We start from the raw sequence: 16492 nt of genomic DNA, 5'->3' as shown, positions 1-16492 counted from the left end.
TGTTGACATGTTGTTCCTCTCAGACTGGAAACAGTTCTGTGCTGCTATTTACCCTCAGCGCGCCAAATTACAACGTTCAGTCTGCAGCGGCCTCCCTACACTTCTACTTTCTCTTTATATCCTGTCTCTCTCCATTCCACACCAATGAAAGAGGATCAGAGGAGCATGTTTTACTAATTGTGTGTGGCCATAATTTTGGATGACGGCAACATCTCCACATTTAGAAGAAACAATTTGCAGAATGTCGTTCGATATCCCAGTGTATGTTGAGAAAGGAGATTTAGTGCATTTTAAAAAAAAAAGAAGTTTTTGCTGTGTTTGCAGCCACTAGGATCTGACTCCCGATGCTACTTCACTGCTGCCAGAGCTGCTGGTTGTGAAACACGAGTCACATTTACTGTGAGTGTTACTGTGATGAAATGCGATAAACTATTGAAAATCCTGTGTCTATCTCTCCAGTCTCCAGAGTTCCAGCAAAACAGAGAGGACTTCCCCGCTTCTGCGGACAAACTACGACAGCTGATAGAAGACAAAGTTCACGTCTTGCAATCTATCATCACTGAGGACCAGCAGGTAAATGAGATGAAAAATCATTATACTCTAAGTGTATATATACTCTGTGAGTTACTCATTAAGTCCTGGCAAGTTACTGAATGAGGAAAATCAAGTTTTACAGTATGTTCTCCTCCAGATGACATCGTCTGATTTGGGACACGGAGTGAAGTTTAATACCGCTTATGTGATTGTTCCCTCTAAAGGAGAATTGTAGGAAGTAAGATGAAAATCCCAGAAGTCTCCCTCTAAAAGTGAAGGTTGACGGAAGCTGTTTTAGAGCATTAGTGGAATCTGAAACTCTCTCAGTAGCCAAACGTAAGATCGACATCGACTGATATTTGTAAAACTTTTTGCTGGAGGGTGCAGGGATAATTGCTGAACACTACCATAATGGCATTTCACCTAACAGTCAATAGTGGAATTCGTTTTCACTTAGCTTTCGTTGTTATTTTAGTTTTGTCAGAACTTTCTGTCCCTTTCTTTTGTCTTTCTTTGTTCATTTCCCTTTAGAGGTCATTTTCAAACAGGCAGCTCATATCGAGTGTATTATCCTTATTATAAATGTGATCTAAATGCATTTACAAAATTGTAAAGATACAGTAAAATGCTAAGAAAATTGCCTAATTGTTACATCACAGAACTGAGTTTGACTCTTAATATGTGGTTAAATGCTTGCAAAGATGGTAAGTTTTGTAAATGCTAGTCAGTAAAGTGTTTTTTTTTTTTCAGTCGCTTAAACGTAACTAAAGATTTTTGTGTAAATGTGTCCACTTTTTGTGAATAGATGATTTTTTTTTTTTACTAATGGCAGTGGAGTCATCAAGCTAAGGAATGATTATAGGTTTGGTTACATGTAACGTATGTTCCAGAGTTCATGTCTCTTACCTTAACCAAAATTTGGATCAATGCAGTGGAAAAATACTAATAATGTATCTGCGCATAACCTTATACCATGTACATAACTGCAACAGCAAACACCTTCTTTATAGGATACATACAAACTCACAGCATGATTTTTTTGAATGATTGAGGGGCTAAAAGTGCACATGTACAAAGTACATGACTGTCAGGCCTCAGACCTGAGTGTTTGGTCAAGTTTGGCCACACTGGAACAAAAGCTCTTAGATTAAATTTAAAGAAAGATCGTGGTTTGGCTTAAATGTTTAAACTCGCTGTTTGTAAAACCCCCTATAGCAAATTTGTAATTTGGGCCCATTAACTGGATATAAATTTGATTTGATTTAATGAACTATATTTTGTTAACCCTTAAAGGGAGACTTCACCAATTTTCAACTCGCTTTCTATGGCTTTAGTTTAGGGTCTAAATGTATATTAATGCTCTTAAACTTGTGTGAGCAACGAGATAACATAATCCGAGATTACAATATCAAACGTTCCTCCAAGTTATGTCATCTAGAGGCATTGTTCAGGTTAAAGTAGAGAGATATTTTTATATAGGGAAGTCAGAGGGACATTTATTGGTATGAATTTACATGTACTACCCAAACTAGATCCAAAAGAAGCAAGTTCAATATCAGTCAAGGCGTCCTTTAAGCAAGTGCTACGAGTGTCTTAACATAACGATAGAAAATTAATAACGGCTGCTATGGCAGAAAAGAGAATATTTCACCGAGATGTTGTGACCTGCCATTTATGAAAATTAACACCATATTCACAATATATTAATAGATAACATCCAGTTGTAATTCTGTTCTATACATTTGCTGTTGCACTTAAGTTTTTTTGCACTTTAGAGATTTGACATGTGGCTGAATCCAGTAGTTCTTTTGGAAAGCAAAAAATCTCAAGCTCCTAAGAAGATGTAAAAGCGTCCAGGTGTGGAGTCAAACGTGTAGTTCAGAATTTGGTACCTTCAACTGTCAAATGTGACTTTTGTCTCTGTCATCACTAAAAATATTCAATTCTCAGAATAGAAATGTTGTACAGGCACTTGGACGCTTCACTGTGCGCAGTGAGGTCTAAAGATTATCTCTGAAAAACAGATCAGACTTGGTTGCTGTTTGAACATTCAGTAGTGCCAGTTTGTCTCTCAGACTGAGTCACATGGACACAGACAGACAGACGAAGAGGAGGACGAGGGTGAGCGTCATGTTCTGCCAGAATGAGTCAGCCGGTCTGTTGTCTTTCAGCCCGCAGCCGCTTTCTGAAGGACTCCACCACCGCGGCGAGTTCAGACACGCCACGACGTTAAGATGTCACTTCTTCTAACTTTATCCTCAGTTGTCTTGTAGCGTCTTTTCTTGGTTTTCCCTCTCGCTCGTCTGACACTTTTCCCATCACCTTGTCTGTATGTCTAATCAGTTGGTCTACCCTCTTCTTCAGCTGGTGATTCATCACTATTTCCTCTTTTACTTAACACATTGCTGGGACACTGCAGACTACAGACAGCTGAAATGTTATGAGGGTATATTACATCAAATACTCTCCAGACTAAATATAACACGATGTTTTTATAAGAAGGATTTGTCTGTTTCGTTTTTTTTTAGCGTCAGCACTTTCTCTTTCTACTTTCTCTTTTACCTTGTACCCAAAGGCAGGAGCCTTTATTTGGGTGTGTCCTTCAGAGGCAGATCAACAGGTGTAAATCCACCCTAAGGATCAAGGGCACTTTTTTCCGCGCATCAAAAGTAGTTTTGATGGAGAAAGATCATTTCATTAGTTGTGTTGCCGGTGCCCACTTCTTCTGTACAGCCTGTGTGTCTTACTAATATCAGATTGATGTACTACTTTAGAGTAATGGAGGTTTACTGAATAAAACATCTCACTAAACCTGAACAAACTCACTAAAATGCCAAGCAAACTAATATATCTGATGCTGCCTGTTAACTTACCAAGTACTGTAGGTCTTTTAGGGGAAATGACAGATCTCTTTAAAAAGACTTTGTAAGCAGCTGTGCACTTCGCTTTAACAGAGCTGGGCAAACAAACCAAACACACGTGTTCAAAACCACTTCTTCCTCACTTTTTTTTTTTTTTTCTTTAAACAAATTAGACCGTGACATTTAAAAACAGCGCTCATGAGAGTTGTAGTGTCATAGTGTCGCATTGCAATTATTTCAGACGGGCTGGTGAGCGTTAATGTTAAGCTCTGCACCACAGCATGTGTTACACTGAATTTCTGTGACATTTCTTGCTTCCTCTTGTGTTCAGGGTTTGGAGCGTGAAGGGAAGACTGGAACAGGAGGACTGTGGAAGTTTGCTGTCCTGAGTGAGGAGCTGACCTTTTATCTCCAGCAGCTGCAAAGACAGACAGAGCAGGAGCTCAGCAACATACACACACGGTTAGTCACTAATGTATGTGGAACAAGCGATTGTACAGTATAGATGAGAGTGCACAAAACCCTTCATTTCATGTTTTTTCTTTTGTTTAGTTATCATATTACTTCTGAAATGATCTAATATGGTCCTATTTACTAACTAAACATATCCTGGTGTCCTCTTTACCAAGAAAGTTCTGTACAATATAAGTAAGGTGTGATCAACATGCAAGTTCTGAGTGGTGAGAATTGGGGACTAGTTTGAGACTCAAGACACCATTGACAAAATTTATTTGACTGTCCATTCTCTCTCAATCCTAATTCATTGAATCTAAATCATATGTGAATTATATTCCCTGTATTCGCATTCGTATAAGTGCCTCATTATTGTTTCTGTAGGTGGATTCTACTCTTTCTATAAATCAGAAACATGTTGTGTGGTATTCAAACATGTGAGTAGGAGGCAGCTCTGTGTTGGTTTGTGGGGTTTTGTCAGAGCTGAAACACAGCTGTGGGAGTTTCACTGTATCTCATAATAGGCAGCAGGTTCTGCTCCGCTGGAAAAAACAACAGGATTGTGTGTGTGTGTGTGTGTGTGTGTGTGTGTGTGTTTGGGGGGGGTGTCTGAGAAACAGTGAGAGATGGGAAAAAAAAAGAAAGTGAATGGAATGAAATTGAATGGAAGTCTTTCATGCATTTTTGGTTTGGTTTGTGTGTCTTTGTTCTGGGAACCTTTAAGGGCCAAATGGAGCCTTGAACCTTAGATTGTTTAGTTACATGTACTGTTCCCAAAGTTTCAGATTGAACGGCTATAATCAAATAAATTTCGGGTCATCTGTTTGCCCATCCCTTTCTCGTAAACACAATTTTGCAGAAATGCCTTGAGGGATTTTTTTTTCTTTTTTTTTTTTTTTTACCTGGCACAAGCATTTGCTTGGTTTCAAAGACGAACTGATTAGAATATAAGTCTGGTATGACATTGATTAAAACCTCAGCTTGACTGACGATACAAGTTTGACGCAGTAAATCAGTGTTTCACTGCAATGACTGAAGACCTGTGACCATGTGAGGAGCATTTTAAGTAATTTTGTACTGTCAGGGGAGACTTTGATACACTAACATGCAACTATTGAAATCCCAATGATACGATGATTATCCTGTTGTGAACGGATACAAACCCTATAGTGAGATTCATCCTAACACAATACAGTGTTTACATTTTCACACTGTTCATATGCACAAACAAGAGCAAGACTGAATAGTTACTGTCAGAAAGCGTGCTGCCCACTCAGCCTTACCTCCTGTCCTTTAATAACCATTGGATTTAAAACATTTGAAATAGGTTGTCAGAAAGTGAGAGACTCTGGTGAATATTCGGATTTGATTACCACTTGTGGGGTGCAGTGAATCTTCAGATGGTAGTAGGTGGCTGCTGCCCCACCCTGTTCGTTCCTGCTCTCTGTACTCCTGCCACGACGAGCAGTTTTGGCAGAACAACACCTCAACTGGTCTCACTTCTGTCAGACAAGACAAGCTAAAACACATCTCGGGATTTAAGGTGTGCCAGCAAACACACACCCACCTGCACGCACGCACACAAGCACATACGATCACACACACACAAACGCTTTTCTGGTGATGTTCCAGGAAATCTCCTAATTTCTCAGCAGCCCTTCTAATCGCCAAGACTGATCGGCTCCTGTCACAGCTTGGTTCAAAGGCTTAATAAGATGAGATAAATAGGTTCTTAATAAAAACTGTTACATGTCTCCATCATGTTGCCCTGCCCAACATGATACCCGCATCTCATATCCTCTTGGCTTACTGGAAGAAGACGTCACCCTGCTTTCATTTTACTCGGGTTTTCCTTGGCTTTGTGTGAAGCTTATGTAGTAATGTCAGCAACAAGAGCGCAGGAAAACGGGATAGAGCAAAGACATTGCAGCATTAAGGAAAGGAGATAAGGCCACTCGTTTTTTGCTGGGTGGATGCAAACAAGCTGCAGAAACACATTTCACACCGACTTTTGGAAACTTCATTTTCTTTGTCAAGGTGATGATGATTCTTCTGAAACTCTTTGGACACAACATGAAGAGTTCGCTGCTGTTTGTTAGAAGTGAGAAAATGATCCCAGTCGGGCAGTAAACTTGGAAATTCTACTGAAATTAACTAAATTTGCAATGATGGGATCTGTTTTCAAGCAATTTTCATTTGCATATGTGCTGCTGTTAACTAGTAGTAATAACTCTGTTCCCAAGATGACACTGTGCTAACATTTGGAATACAATGATCTTTGTATTGTAATGTGAAATTAGGGCAATGCACATATACAGTATCAGGTAAACATTGCCAGCTTTTCTTTTAAACACACTAATATTTTTTGGTGCTAATCCCTTGTTAGCCATCTTGAGACAGGGCAGCTAATCGGATAGCTAGTCATATTACAATTACAGTTGAGCAGACACTTGGACTTCCAATAGCAGACACTAGGTCCAAACTTTGGATTTTAGTGTCAGGGACAATTTAACATGTAGCCAGGTGTCAAACCACTGACCTTGTGGTTTGTGGACTGAGCTCCGGCTGCCATCCTGGTCCATATTGAAGTGTACCAAATACAGCAACGTCGTAAATCTGCTGTGCAAGTTAGAATGACAGAGGATTTCTCACTGTTCAAAAGTTACTGTCGTTACAAAGACATGGTATGCTAAACATTTAAACTGCTCCCTTAATTACGGCTGGCATTCCTGTCATGTTTACCTCTCTACTTTCCCATAAATATATTTTAGTATTACATGTTGTGTTTATTACTGGAAGCATTCAGAGCAGCAGGGTGGTCCAGTCATTGCTGAGTGTTTAAACTGAAATGTCTGGATGTTTTTTTGTTTTTGTTTTTCCATTATTAAGCTGCAACCCTGCTCTCTTAAAGTGCCATCTATTGCTCCCCCTGTGGATTGGGAAACCACCCAACTAGGATATTTTTTTTACATATAATAACTGAGCATTGTTTTCATTATTTTAAAACATCACAAAATAGATTATTGTAAAGGCAAAATAGCATCAGTTTTTCAGTGGAAACTACTTCTTTGCACTTTTCAAGCACAATGAGAACATTTTCTGAAACAATTAAATTTAATTGTTAATTAATCAGCCAGTTATCTTCTCAATCAATAGCTTAAAATGTCCATCGCTTGATCCCACAATTTTTTTACTCCCAAACCCAAAAGGTTAATTAATTTTAATTCAGTGTGTTTATGTGCAGTAGAGTCACCGGCCTACTCAGATACATCTGGTTACACAGGTAGTCAGAGAACACGTTTGCGTGGACTCTAGTAACCTTGTTACCATATTTCCATAATTACATGGAGCAGATGAGTATTCTGATTTGTCCTTTGCTTCTGACATATTTGTGTGTGTGTGTATGTGTGTGTGTGTGTGTGTGTGTCTCGGAGAAGACTTGACATCATAGTGAGAGAGAGACTAAAATCCAGCCAGCACACTTGTAAAAAATAGATTAGAAACTTGGTTATACATCTACAGGACAAGGAAACTAGTGTTCTGCAGAGGAAATGAAGTTTCTCTAATCCCTGATTACCATAACCAGGTTTGTTGTTTACATGAAAACAGCTAATGGAAACAACTGATTGAAAGCAGGTTACTTAAGTGCATTATTACAACTTTATAGCAGCAACACGCGATGACAAACTGATTCTAATAAATTATATGTTGCTTTTAGCATTTTCCCATCGATCGACTGCAACACAGTCTGGTTATGCAAAGACAGAGTCCCTCTCGTTGCCAAGACTAACAGGCAGACTGGGAGCTTGGAAATTACCCAGCTGAACTCTGTCAATCCTCTTCTTTTTTTTCTGAAGAATAATCTGTTCATTCTGATTGAAAGTGATTGAAAAGTTGGAAATGCTCCAGTTCCTTATTAATATATGTAGGACACCACAACACAAAGTTTTCTCATTGTTTTCCACACAGTGTAGCACATCATTCATTTGAATAGGTACATTAGCTGTAGATGGGTATAAAATATGTGCATGGCTATCGCAGCTATTTCCATGACAACTGAACTCGTCCCATCTGTTGATGAAGACTGTAATGAGATGTATTGAAACCAAGTTTTAACGTCTGTGGTTTCTTTGTTACATGCTAAAGTTTTCTTTTCTTATCTTATTTACTCCCGTTTTTAGTATTTGTTTTTCACTTTCTCTTTCTTTGTCTGTTTTTTTTTCCACCATTTGTTCTCTTTCTGTCTTTCAGTTATGTAATTAAACAAGCCTAAACATGATTGTTCTTCTTTTCCTTTCTCCGTCAGTATCTGTCATCTTCAGCCTGTCAAAACTTTTTTGCTTTGTCCTTGCAGTCCTCTCCCTTTGTCTGTCCTCATTCTTTGCTTTCTACTCTTTCTTAGCTTGTCTGCGAAACATCAGTCTGACCAATTGTCCAAATTCCAAAGATATTTATTGTTGAACGCTGAAAATGTGATTTTTAATGTATTTTTTACTTTGAAGTACTTACACATAGACTGTACTGCATGTATATATGCTAACTAGAGACAAAGTTAACCATGTTAATTTACATACAGATTTATACATGTAGTATCACCTTTGTCGATGATGAACACTTTGCGGATTTTATTCATCACAACACATTCTGTTTGTGCTTCACACAAACACACACACACACACACACACACACACACACACACCGATTATATACATCCTGTGTAAACACAACACAGTGAAAATTATACATGTGTGACAGGCTGCAGTGGTGAGATACATTAATGTAAAAGAATGAATTCAATAACACCCACACATTTTTCACCTGCAATTATGGAGTAAAATGTGTTTGTCACATACATTCCCATAATTATGGAGCACTATTCACGCTTTTCTGTGTGTGAGCACCTAATCAGAACACAATGACAGCTGGTACTGTGTGCGCGTGCGTGTGTGACACAGCCCATGTGGTGTAATGGGTAGGTCTGTTTGTCTGCATATTGACATATAGGTGTTTGTGTGTGTGTGTGTGTGTGTGTGTGTGTGTGTGTGTTGTAATTACGGTCTTTTCGGTGTTTTTTAGCTCTCATCACACACAGCGATTTGATTGGTTAAGATTTTCATTGACAGGTGACAAACTATAATTTGCATTAGGCTTCAAAGTTTCCTCAGCACTTTTCTAAAGAATTGATTTTCTGAGTGAAAGCTATAACAGTGGAAATCTTCCCACAATCACCAATCCGGCTACATAGAGCCGGAAGTCTAGTTAGTTTTATCTCTCAGTACACTCCAGTACAGACATACTATTTTTGTTTTCCCTTAGTAACTCAATATTATGATTTGATGTGTATTTTTACAGCAGAAAAATACACATTTCTCCTATAGTGTACCGACAATCGCAGACATAACAAGTTCGATCATTTGTTTACTTTCTAAATGATATGCTAACTCGGTCTAAAGACAAACAGGCTCTAAAGGTTGTGTACCCTACCTTTTTAAAGTGCAGCAGCATATCTCCCACTGCTAGCAGGAGAGAGAGAGGCCGAGCTCCAACGGGAGCCAACGGCCACTTCCTGTAACCATGACTCCATCGCGCACGCCTGTAGCTACAGCCTGTTGTGTGAGCTGTAGGTGGGGCACCCAAAGGGCAATCAGTTGGATTTGCATTGACGGCTATGTGTTCTGCAACAGAATTGTTTTCAGGCCAATACTTGCACTTCAATTTCAGCATTGAGTTTGTACTATTAGTACTTCTACCACCTCTGCACAGTGTATATCAGCTTTTCTTGTGTATAGGACTATGTAGCTGCATACTGCTCAGATTGGCCACGCTGACCCTTGTAGTCCATGACATTATTAAGACCATCAGTGTTAAACCTGTGGTTTATAGGTTAAAACATTAACGGTACAGTACAGTCAGGAATTTGTGCTTTGCCATTTCACCATCTTTGTTTTTATATTTAACCAGCATCACATTAGCTCAATTTTCCCAACTTTTATTTCAAGTAGACTTGGTAAACAGAGTTAGCAGCCAGCAGAAACAGCCTTGATAAGGCCCAAGGGGAAAACATACCACTCAGTCTTTCCTCTTACTGCAGTGTTAAAAGTGTCACACAGTACACAAGGGTTTTAGCTTAAGAGTTTTTTTAAAGAGTTTTTAGGATAGTTTAATATCAAAAGGCTTTGATTTAAATCAAACAAATGATAGACAGGAGAGGATGAAATCTTTTGTCAATGTGGGACTTTTTGGTGCAACATAAAAACTGTTTTCGGCAGTCGGTACGTTGTAGTTGTAAAAAAAAATACAAGTTTCTACATTAATTCCCACATTTAATAGCAACAACATAAACATTGTAATATAATCCGTCTAAAGTAAATTACGTTTGCAGGATTTCTACTCAAAAAATGTTAGTGTGCCACTGTTTTCAAAAAAATCTTTTTAAACAATGAAGACAAATGAGTCTTATTTTTCTGAGCCTTCACAAATGTGTCTGTGTCTAAGTACTGTTGTAGAAATTATAGGGGAAGGTATAAGAATGTGATCAAATGATCTTATGAATCTATTAACATCTGTTGTCAACATTAATAATGCCAAGCTGCAATTAAAAGTTTCTTTTTTAACACATATAAGGACTTGGGTTGTAAGACATAATTCAGTACATGGCACCTGTTGATTATTTAATGTGTGGATTTGCATACGTTTCTATACTGTGACATATGTTAAATTTGGAAAACATCCATGTTTATCAAGACGGATAAAAGGTTTTTTTCATTTCCAGTCAAATGCCCTGAGTTCCAGAAGAGAAAACACTAAAAGGGAGGCATTCTTTCCAATGTGAACTACAAAACAATTCAGACTGAGATAAATCTGTCTCTCTCTTCACTCACAGCATGTTTGCTTTTTGTTTGGTCAGATTTCCTAAAATACATTAACATTTTATACTGACATTTCTTTTGGTTTCAATGTATTTATAAATTATTTAAATTATTTTGTACATAACATACAGACATTTATAGTGTTGGAATACACACACACACACACACACACACACAGGTGGTGGAGGTGGAGAGGTAGCTGAGCATAACCTCTCGGGACTCATGAAGTCATTGACACTTTGAGGGATGTTGTGGTCACATCTGAATCTTTGTCAAGCCGGCTGCAAAAAGCACGTTGAGACTTAATTGTATGAGGGTGAAAGAGGAGTCGTAGTCCACCCCCTCTGTTTATTGCTGGCCGTTCCAAGAACAAAAGATGCCATCTCCGTCGAATTTGAACAACCAAGGCCACTTGCCACTAAACAGGAGCTTTGGGATAAAACATGACCTGGATGACTGAGAATCTCCACAGACTCATCTTAGATGAGCCTCTTCTTCTTCCTTATAAATAAAACACTTGTGTGCCTCCTCTCACCAGCTGTTTCAACACTCTGTGGCAGAGGTTTAGTGCCTCCCGGTGGACAAATGCCCCATTACACTGTGACTGTATAAAGGTTAAAACACCAATCAGGCATAACGTTATGACCACCTGTGCAATTTAATACCATCCAATACAGTGGCTCTGCCATGAATTCTACTTTTTACATTTTTTGTTTTTGTGTTTTTGCTGTGCTTTTTTTTTTTTTTTTAGGTCAAAGTGGGTAGTGGCGTCATACTGGCGTGCATTATAGGAAGAGGTGGTTCTAATGTTTTGGCCCAAGATTTAAAATGTATGAGGTGCCAACTATCAGCACAACTACTGTGGTTACTGCCTGCTAACGTTGGTAGTACTGCTACCATTGCTGTTACCAGTATTAGTAGGAATACTAGTAATTATTTCTGCATGTACTATTCATTCTGCTCTGCGTACAGTATTGTTAGTAGAACTACCAGTGTTTTGTCTGCACTGCCACTAGCAATAGCACTGGTCAGCTACAAACCTATTGCTACTGTTACTACACATCTATTACTAAGTACCAGTACTAAAGAATTAGTGCTACTAAAATTAGCAGCACTAATTTTACTAATAATACTATGCCATTTACTACCATTATCGAACAATTTAAGATTGTACCACTAATAGCACTAACACTAGTAATGGTAGCAAAACAAATATTCTCACTTGTACTACAGCTACTACAAGTAGCCTATTGTTAACACTAGGCTTTGTAATACTGAACTTAATACCACTACCGATGTATTACTGCTGCTATTATAACTACTATAAGAGTACTACTGAATAGTACCACTACTTTACACTGACTAATAATAGTAATACTACTGCTGTTATTACTAATACTATTATGTCTACTGCATTGATACTACTAATGGCATTAGCTACTACTAACAACTACTTCAACTGCATCTAGTATTAGTAGTGGTTGGACTTAATAGATGGCTCAAATTATACTGCTATTACTGCTCCCAGTCTGACTGTTGTGCTTCTTCAGGTATTCGCTACTGTACAGGTGACAATGTCATTGACTTGACAGTCATTGATTTGCTGTTGACTTGATGGAGATTAATCACTAACTCTGCATCAGCTGTTCAGATCTGTGTGTGTGTGTGTGTGTGTGTGTGTGTGTGTAAATATGTGACATTATATATATAAAAAAACACTGCTGTGTTTGTTCAAGGAGCTGGTTGATATTAAACAGGGGGAGCCTTCAGGTTAGTCAGGTGAGTTTCATGTGAAGGTTCCAGACCTGCAGGGATAGTTGTGATAAGAAAGGGATGGTGCTTTAGGAATCAGGGAATTTAGTCCAAAGGGTTCATGGTTTTAGTAGCTCAAATGCAAGTATTTCTTACTTCTCGCCCTGGATAACTTCTGAAAAACAGAAAATAACAGAGAAAGTAAGTAAAGCTTATTTGCTCTTTGAAGTTTAAGTGGAAATTTGATGCTGTAACATTCATCAGTGTTTTCTCAGGCAAATCTCTCAGCTGCTATAACACAAATAGAGAACAGAAAAGTTTATCTTGCGTTGTTCTCATCACTGAGTTCAGGAGCTGCTCATCTTGTTTCTTCAGCAAATAATATAATAAAACACACAATATCCGCTCATAAGAAATTTAATTTTCTATGCGCTACTTTTTTCTCAAATGTGAGAACTGTCCTGTATGTTTGCAATTCATATACTGAGAAAGATTACTAATATTTTACATGTTAATATATGTTATTCAGCATATTTTGAAACATGCAACTATGTGGATTGTATTCCAAGATGGAGGAGTTTCGGTGCATGGTGTATAATAAATGTTTCTGTGTGTGCTGTCAGCCTCTTTCAGATTGAAGTCCGTCGGCAGCTGTTGACCACTGAGCTGTTTGATCTCCAGGAGAAGAAGAAAAGAGCAGAACACGAGCTTAAGAGGTGCTCCAGGCTTCACACGTCCACTGTAAGTGACCACAGAAAGAAAACTGATACTATGCAGGACAACTGCAGCTCAGAGAAGTCATCCACCAAATGCAGGGTCGGTAATTCAATTCCCAAATCCTCTTGTTATACATATGTATTCCCGAGGAAGACCGTGAACCTCAGGTTAGCTGCTACCGGTGGGTCAGGCAGCTCCCACACCAGTGTGTGGGTGTGAATCAGTGAATGGAAAGCAATGGAAAGCACTTTAGGTATTAACAAGGCAAATTAATCAAAAAGGAAAAACAACTGTGTGCAACATCTGGATGATATGCTGCTATCAAAATGCCACCTTCTTCAGGGAAGGTCATTTCAACACACAATGCCAAACCATGTTCTGCACGCACCAGCATGGCTCCGTAGTAAAAGAGTCCGAATGCTAAACTGACCTGCCTGTAATTCAGACCCAGTCACCTGTTGAAAATATTCAGAACATTATAAAGTGAAACTATAACAGAGGACATGAACTGTACCATATTTGTTGTTAAGACTTTCTAAATATTGGATTCTAGTTATTTACATTTTGCTGTGCCCAGAATTTGTAAAAATTGACATGCTTATAGGATCAGTATATAGGTTATAAACCATCTATTTTTAAGCTCAACATTTTTTTTAAAAAGATGACCGAGCATTATTTCAGAGCTGCAGTCGTCTCAGATTATTTTAAAAAATCCATGTCATAAAATCTGTTGGTTATTTTCCTGCCTAGTTTCAGTCTTGTGCTTATCGGGAGCTTGAAGCCTCCATCACTGAGCATTTGGTCCAATCAGAGAGGTTGGTGTTCCAGGAGGAGGCACTGAGCACGCTCCGTAACCTTCTGACTCAAGATCTTCAAAAGTACCAAGAAGAGGCCCAGAGACTGAGCCGGTTCACCCAGAAAATCCTTGCACAGTCTCACAGGTACCCGACATTGTGATCAACGAGTAGCTACATACAATGATTTACTTTAACTTTCTAATCTAAAGCCTGTGATTTTTTTTCTTTTTTTTCTTGTGTTTTTCCTCCAGGTCAGGCAGAGAGGAAACCTTAACAAACAGACAGAGCGACCACAGCATGCAGGGAAAGAACGAGACAGAACAAGACAACAACATGGTACAGTTAACTGTTTTCTTGTCACCGTTAAGCCAAAGAAAAAAACGTTTGTAGTTACGTCTTTGGGTCCAACACTGCCATGTTGGGGGGCAGATGCAGAGAGAGGACATCTGTCTAACCACCAGTTATTATTTTTATGTAGCTATTTGTTTGAATACCCATACCCTTGAAGGGACCTAGCAAAAAAGCTAGTTTATCTGCAGGTTGTAATAACTTAAAGCTACAATGTGCAACTTCAACTAGAGCTAAACTCCTGTCTGCTCAGCCTGATTCTCTCTCCTGCTATAAGCTTTGCTTTGCACTTTATATTCTACTACACTCTGCGAAGCCCTATAGATATTTATTGAATAACAATAAATAAGAAGGCTATAAAGTGTACTAATCAATCTCTGCACTGCTGCCAGTGCTGTTCCATAAGTCTGTGTCAGAGGAGACTTCCGCCACATCCACAATAAGATAAGTTAGGGAGCATATCTGTATTTCAAAATGATTTTTGAAAAATGTTGCAAATGCCTGACTGTTGTTTAGCATATATTCCTCTTTTTTTTTCTTGTAATGTGATCAATAGAAAGTACAAAACTAACACAAAAGTTGTAGTAGTAATTGAATTTTGTGGGAACTTAATAACTAACATCTAAACTCTGTATTTCTTTGTAGTGTCCCAAACCCTCACTGTTATTTTAAGTGATTAAATCCGAAATCTGATATGTACACAAGATACACTAAGCGGACCCTTTAGGAATTTGCAGTGTTGCATCAATTTATGTTTTTTTCATTCACAGCAACTTTTCCAAAAATTTGACCTATGCTCTGTACTGTCCCTGAACTCCTCACACACGAGCTGCTGACGACCGATTGCTAATACTACAAGCTGTTGCTTTTTCAGAGTAAAATCTGCACACAAAGATAAGTCCACTTAAGAATAGACGAAATATCTGGAGGTGGTAGAAATACGCAAAATTATGGATTAATTATAATTATGGATTTCCGGGACGTCCTACAGACTCCTGAAACTTCCAGGACAGGTTGGATGTCTGCAGAATTTACTGCTAAACGAAATGTGCCAGGTGATCCCCTATTGTTTTGCATTAAAATGGGGCTACTTTTGCAATTTTACTGGTTCTTGCATTTTCACTGCAAAACAAAATCCACCTAAAAACTTATTCTGCTAGACTGAGCATTTTAGGCTTCTACAGTGAAAAGGTCTGAACGCCTGGATGTTAGGTTAATTCATTGCTCTTTTTTTATTAGAACTTTCAAATGTATCCTGCTATACAAGTCCAAATATTTGTTTCTGAACTAGACATTATTTTATTGGTATAAGTGCAGTTGTAGCAAAGCCATTATCCAAACCAGTGGCTCTCAAACCCTTTTGGGATATGACCCTATTAAAAGAAACAAATATCTGCAGTCTCCTCAGTTGGTGTCCTTTGAATCATTTGTGAAATTTAAAAATGATAAAACCATTCACCATTTAATAACTTGCGCATTGAACTTTCAGGACAAATATGCACATTAATATGTGCAGTAAAAGCTAATGTTGCTTTGAATAAACATAGCCAAGAAAGCACAACTACATGTAAAACGATATGTCTGAGTACAGTTTTGTCGAGGTAGATCAATGTTATTGGTGTGTGTGTGTGTGTGTGTATGTGTATGTGGCATGGGTCCAGCTGTTGTCAGCCTTTCTCTGACAGTCAGAGTAGAGGCAGAGGAAACATCTGCCTGCTCATCTGGCTCTGTCTGTCACACACACACACACACACACACACACAGACACACACACATACACACTCTCTCTCTCTCTCTTTTAGCATATTTTCCCCTAAAAAAGCACATAATAAACTGACACAGTTGTGACAGGAGATGATGAGGGAAGAAACCTGGTTTGGAGTCTTATTATAACAGGAAACCTGTCAAAGTGTCATCACACTTTAACTCGTGAAGCTTAAATAGAAACAGGAGACAGGCCTGCTGCCAACATGCTGCATCTTCCACACATATTTACAACATGCACCTTTTTGCAGGCCTTTCATTGAAAAATGTCTAATTTTAGTCAGAGTTCAAATAAGTTGAGGGAATTTCAAGTAGCTCTTGTGATGTTAAAGTAGAGAAAACAGCAATAAGTATTTTTCCATAAGTGAAGGATTCACCACTGGCTTAACTAAAAAAA

At 38.4% G+C, this 16492-nt stretch overlaps 1 protein-coding gene across 1 annotated transcript in view; it reads left to right on the top strand.

Annotated features, from left to right (window-relative positions):
- The window catches only part of LOC137104049 (uncharacterized), a 54985-nt gene that overhangs the window by 21005 nt on the left and 17488 nt on the right, over positions 1-16492 (top strand). The window contains exons 5-9 of the mRNA XM_067484855.1: positions 460-573; positions 3727-3857; positions 13093-13210; positions 13937-14127; positions 14235-14319. Of these exons, the coding sequence (XP_067340956.1) occupies positions 460-573; positions 3727-3857; positions 13093-13210; positions 13937-14127; positions 14235-14319 (639 nt within the window). The remainder of the gene's footprint in view (positions 1-459; positions 574-3726; positions 3858-13092; positions 13211-13936; positions 14128-14234; positions 14320-16492) is intronic.

The sequence above is a fragment of the Channa argus genome, chromosome 18 (genome assembly GCF_033026475.1).
Source record: "Channa argus isolate prfri chromosome 18, Channa argus male v1.0, whole genome shotgun sequence".
NCBI classification, from domain to species: Eukaryota; Metazoa; Chordata; class Actinopteri; order Anabantiformes; family Channidae; genus Channa; species Channa argus.
This window is presented reverse-complemented; position numbering and strand designations above follow the sequence as displayed.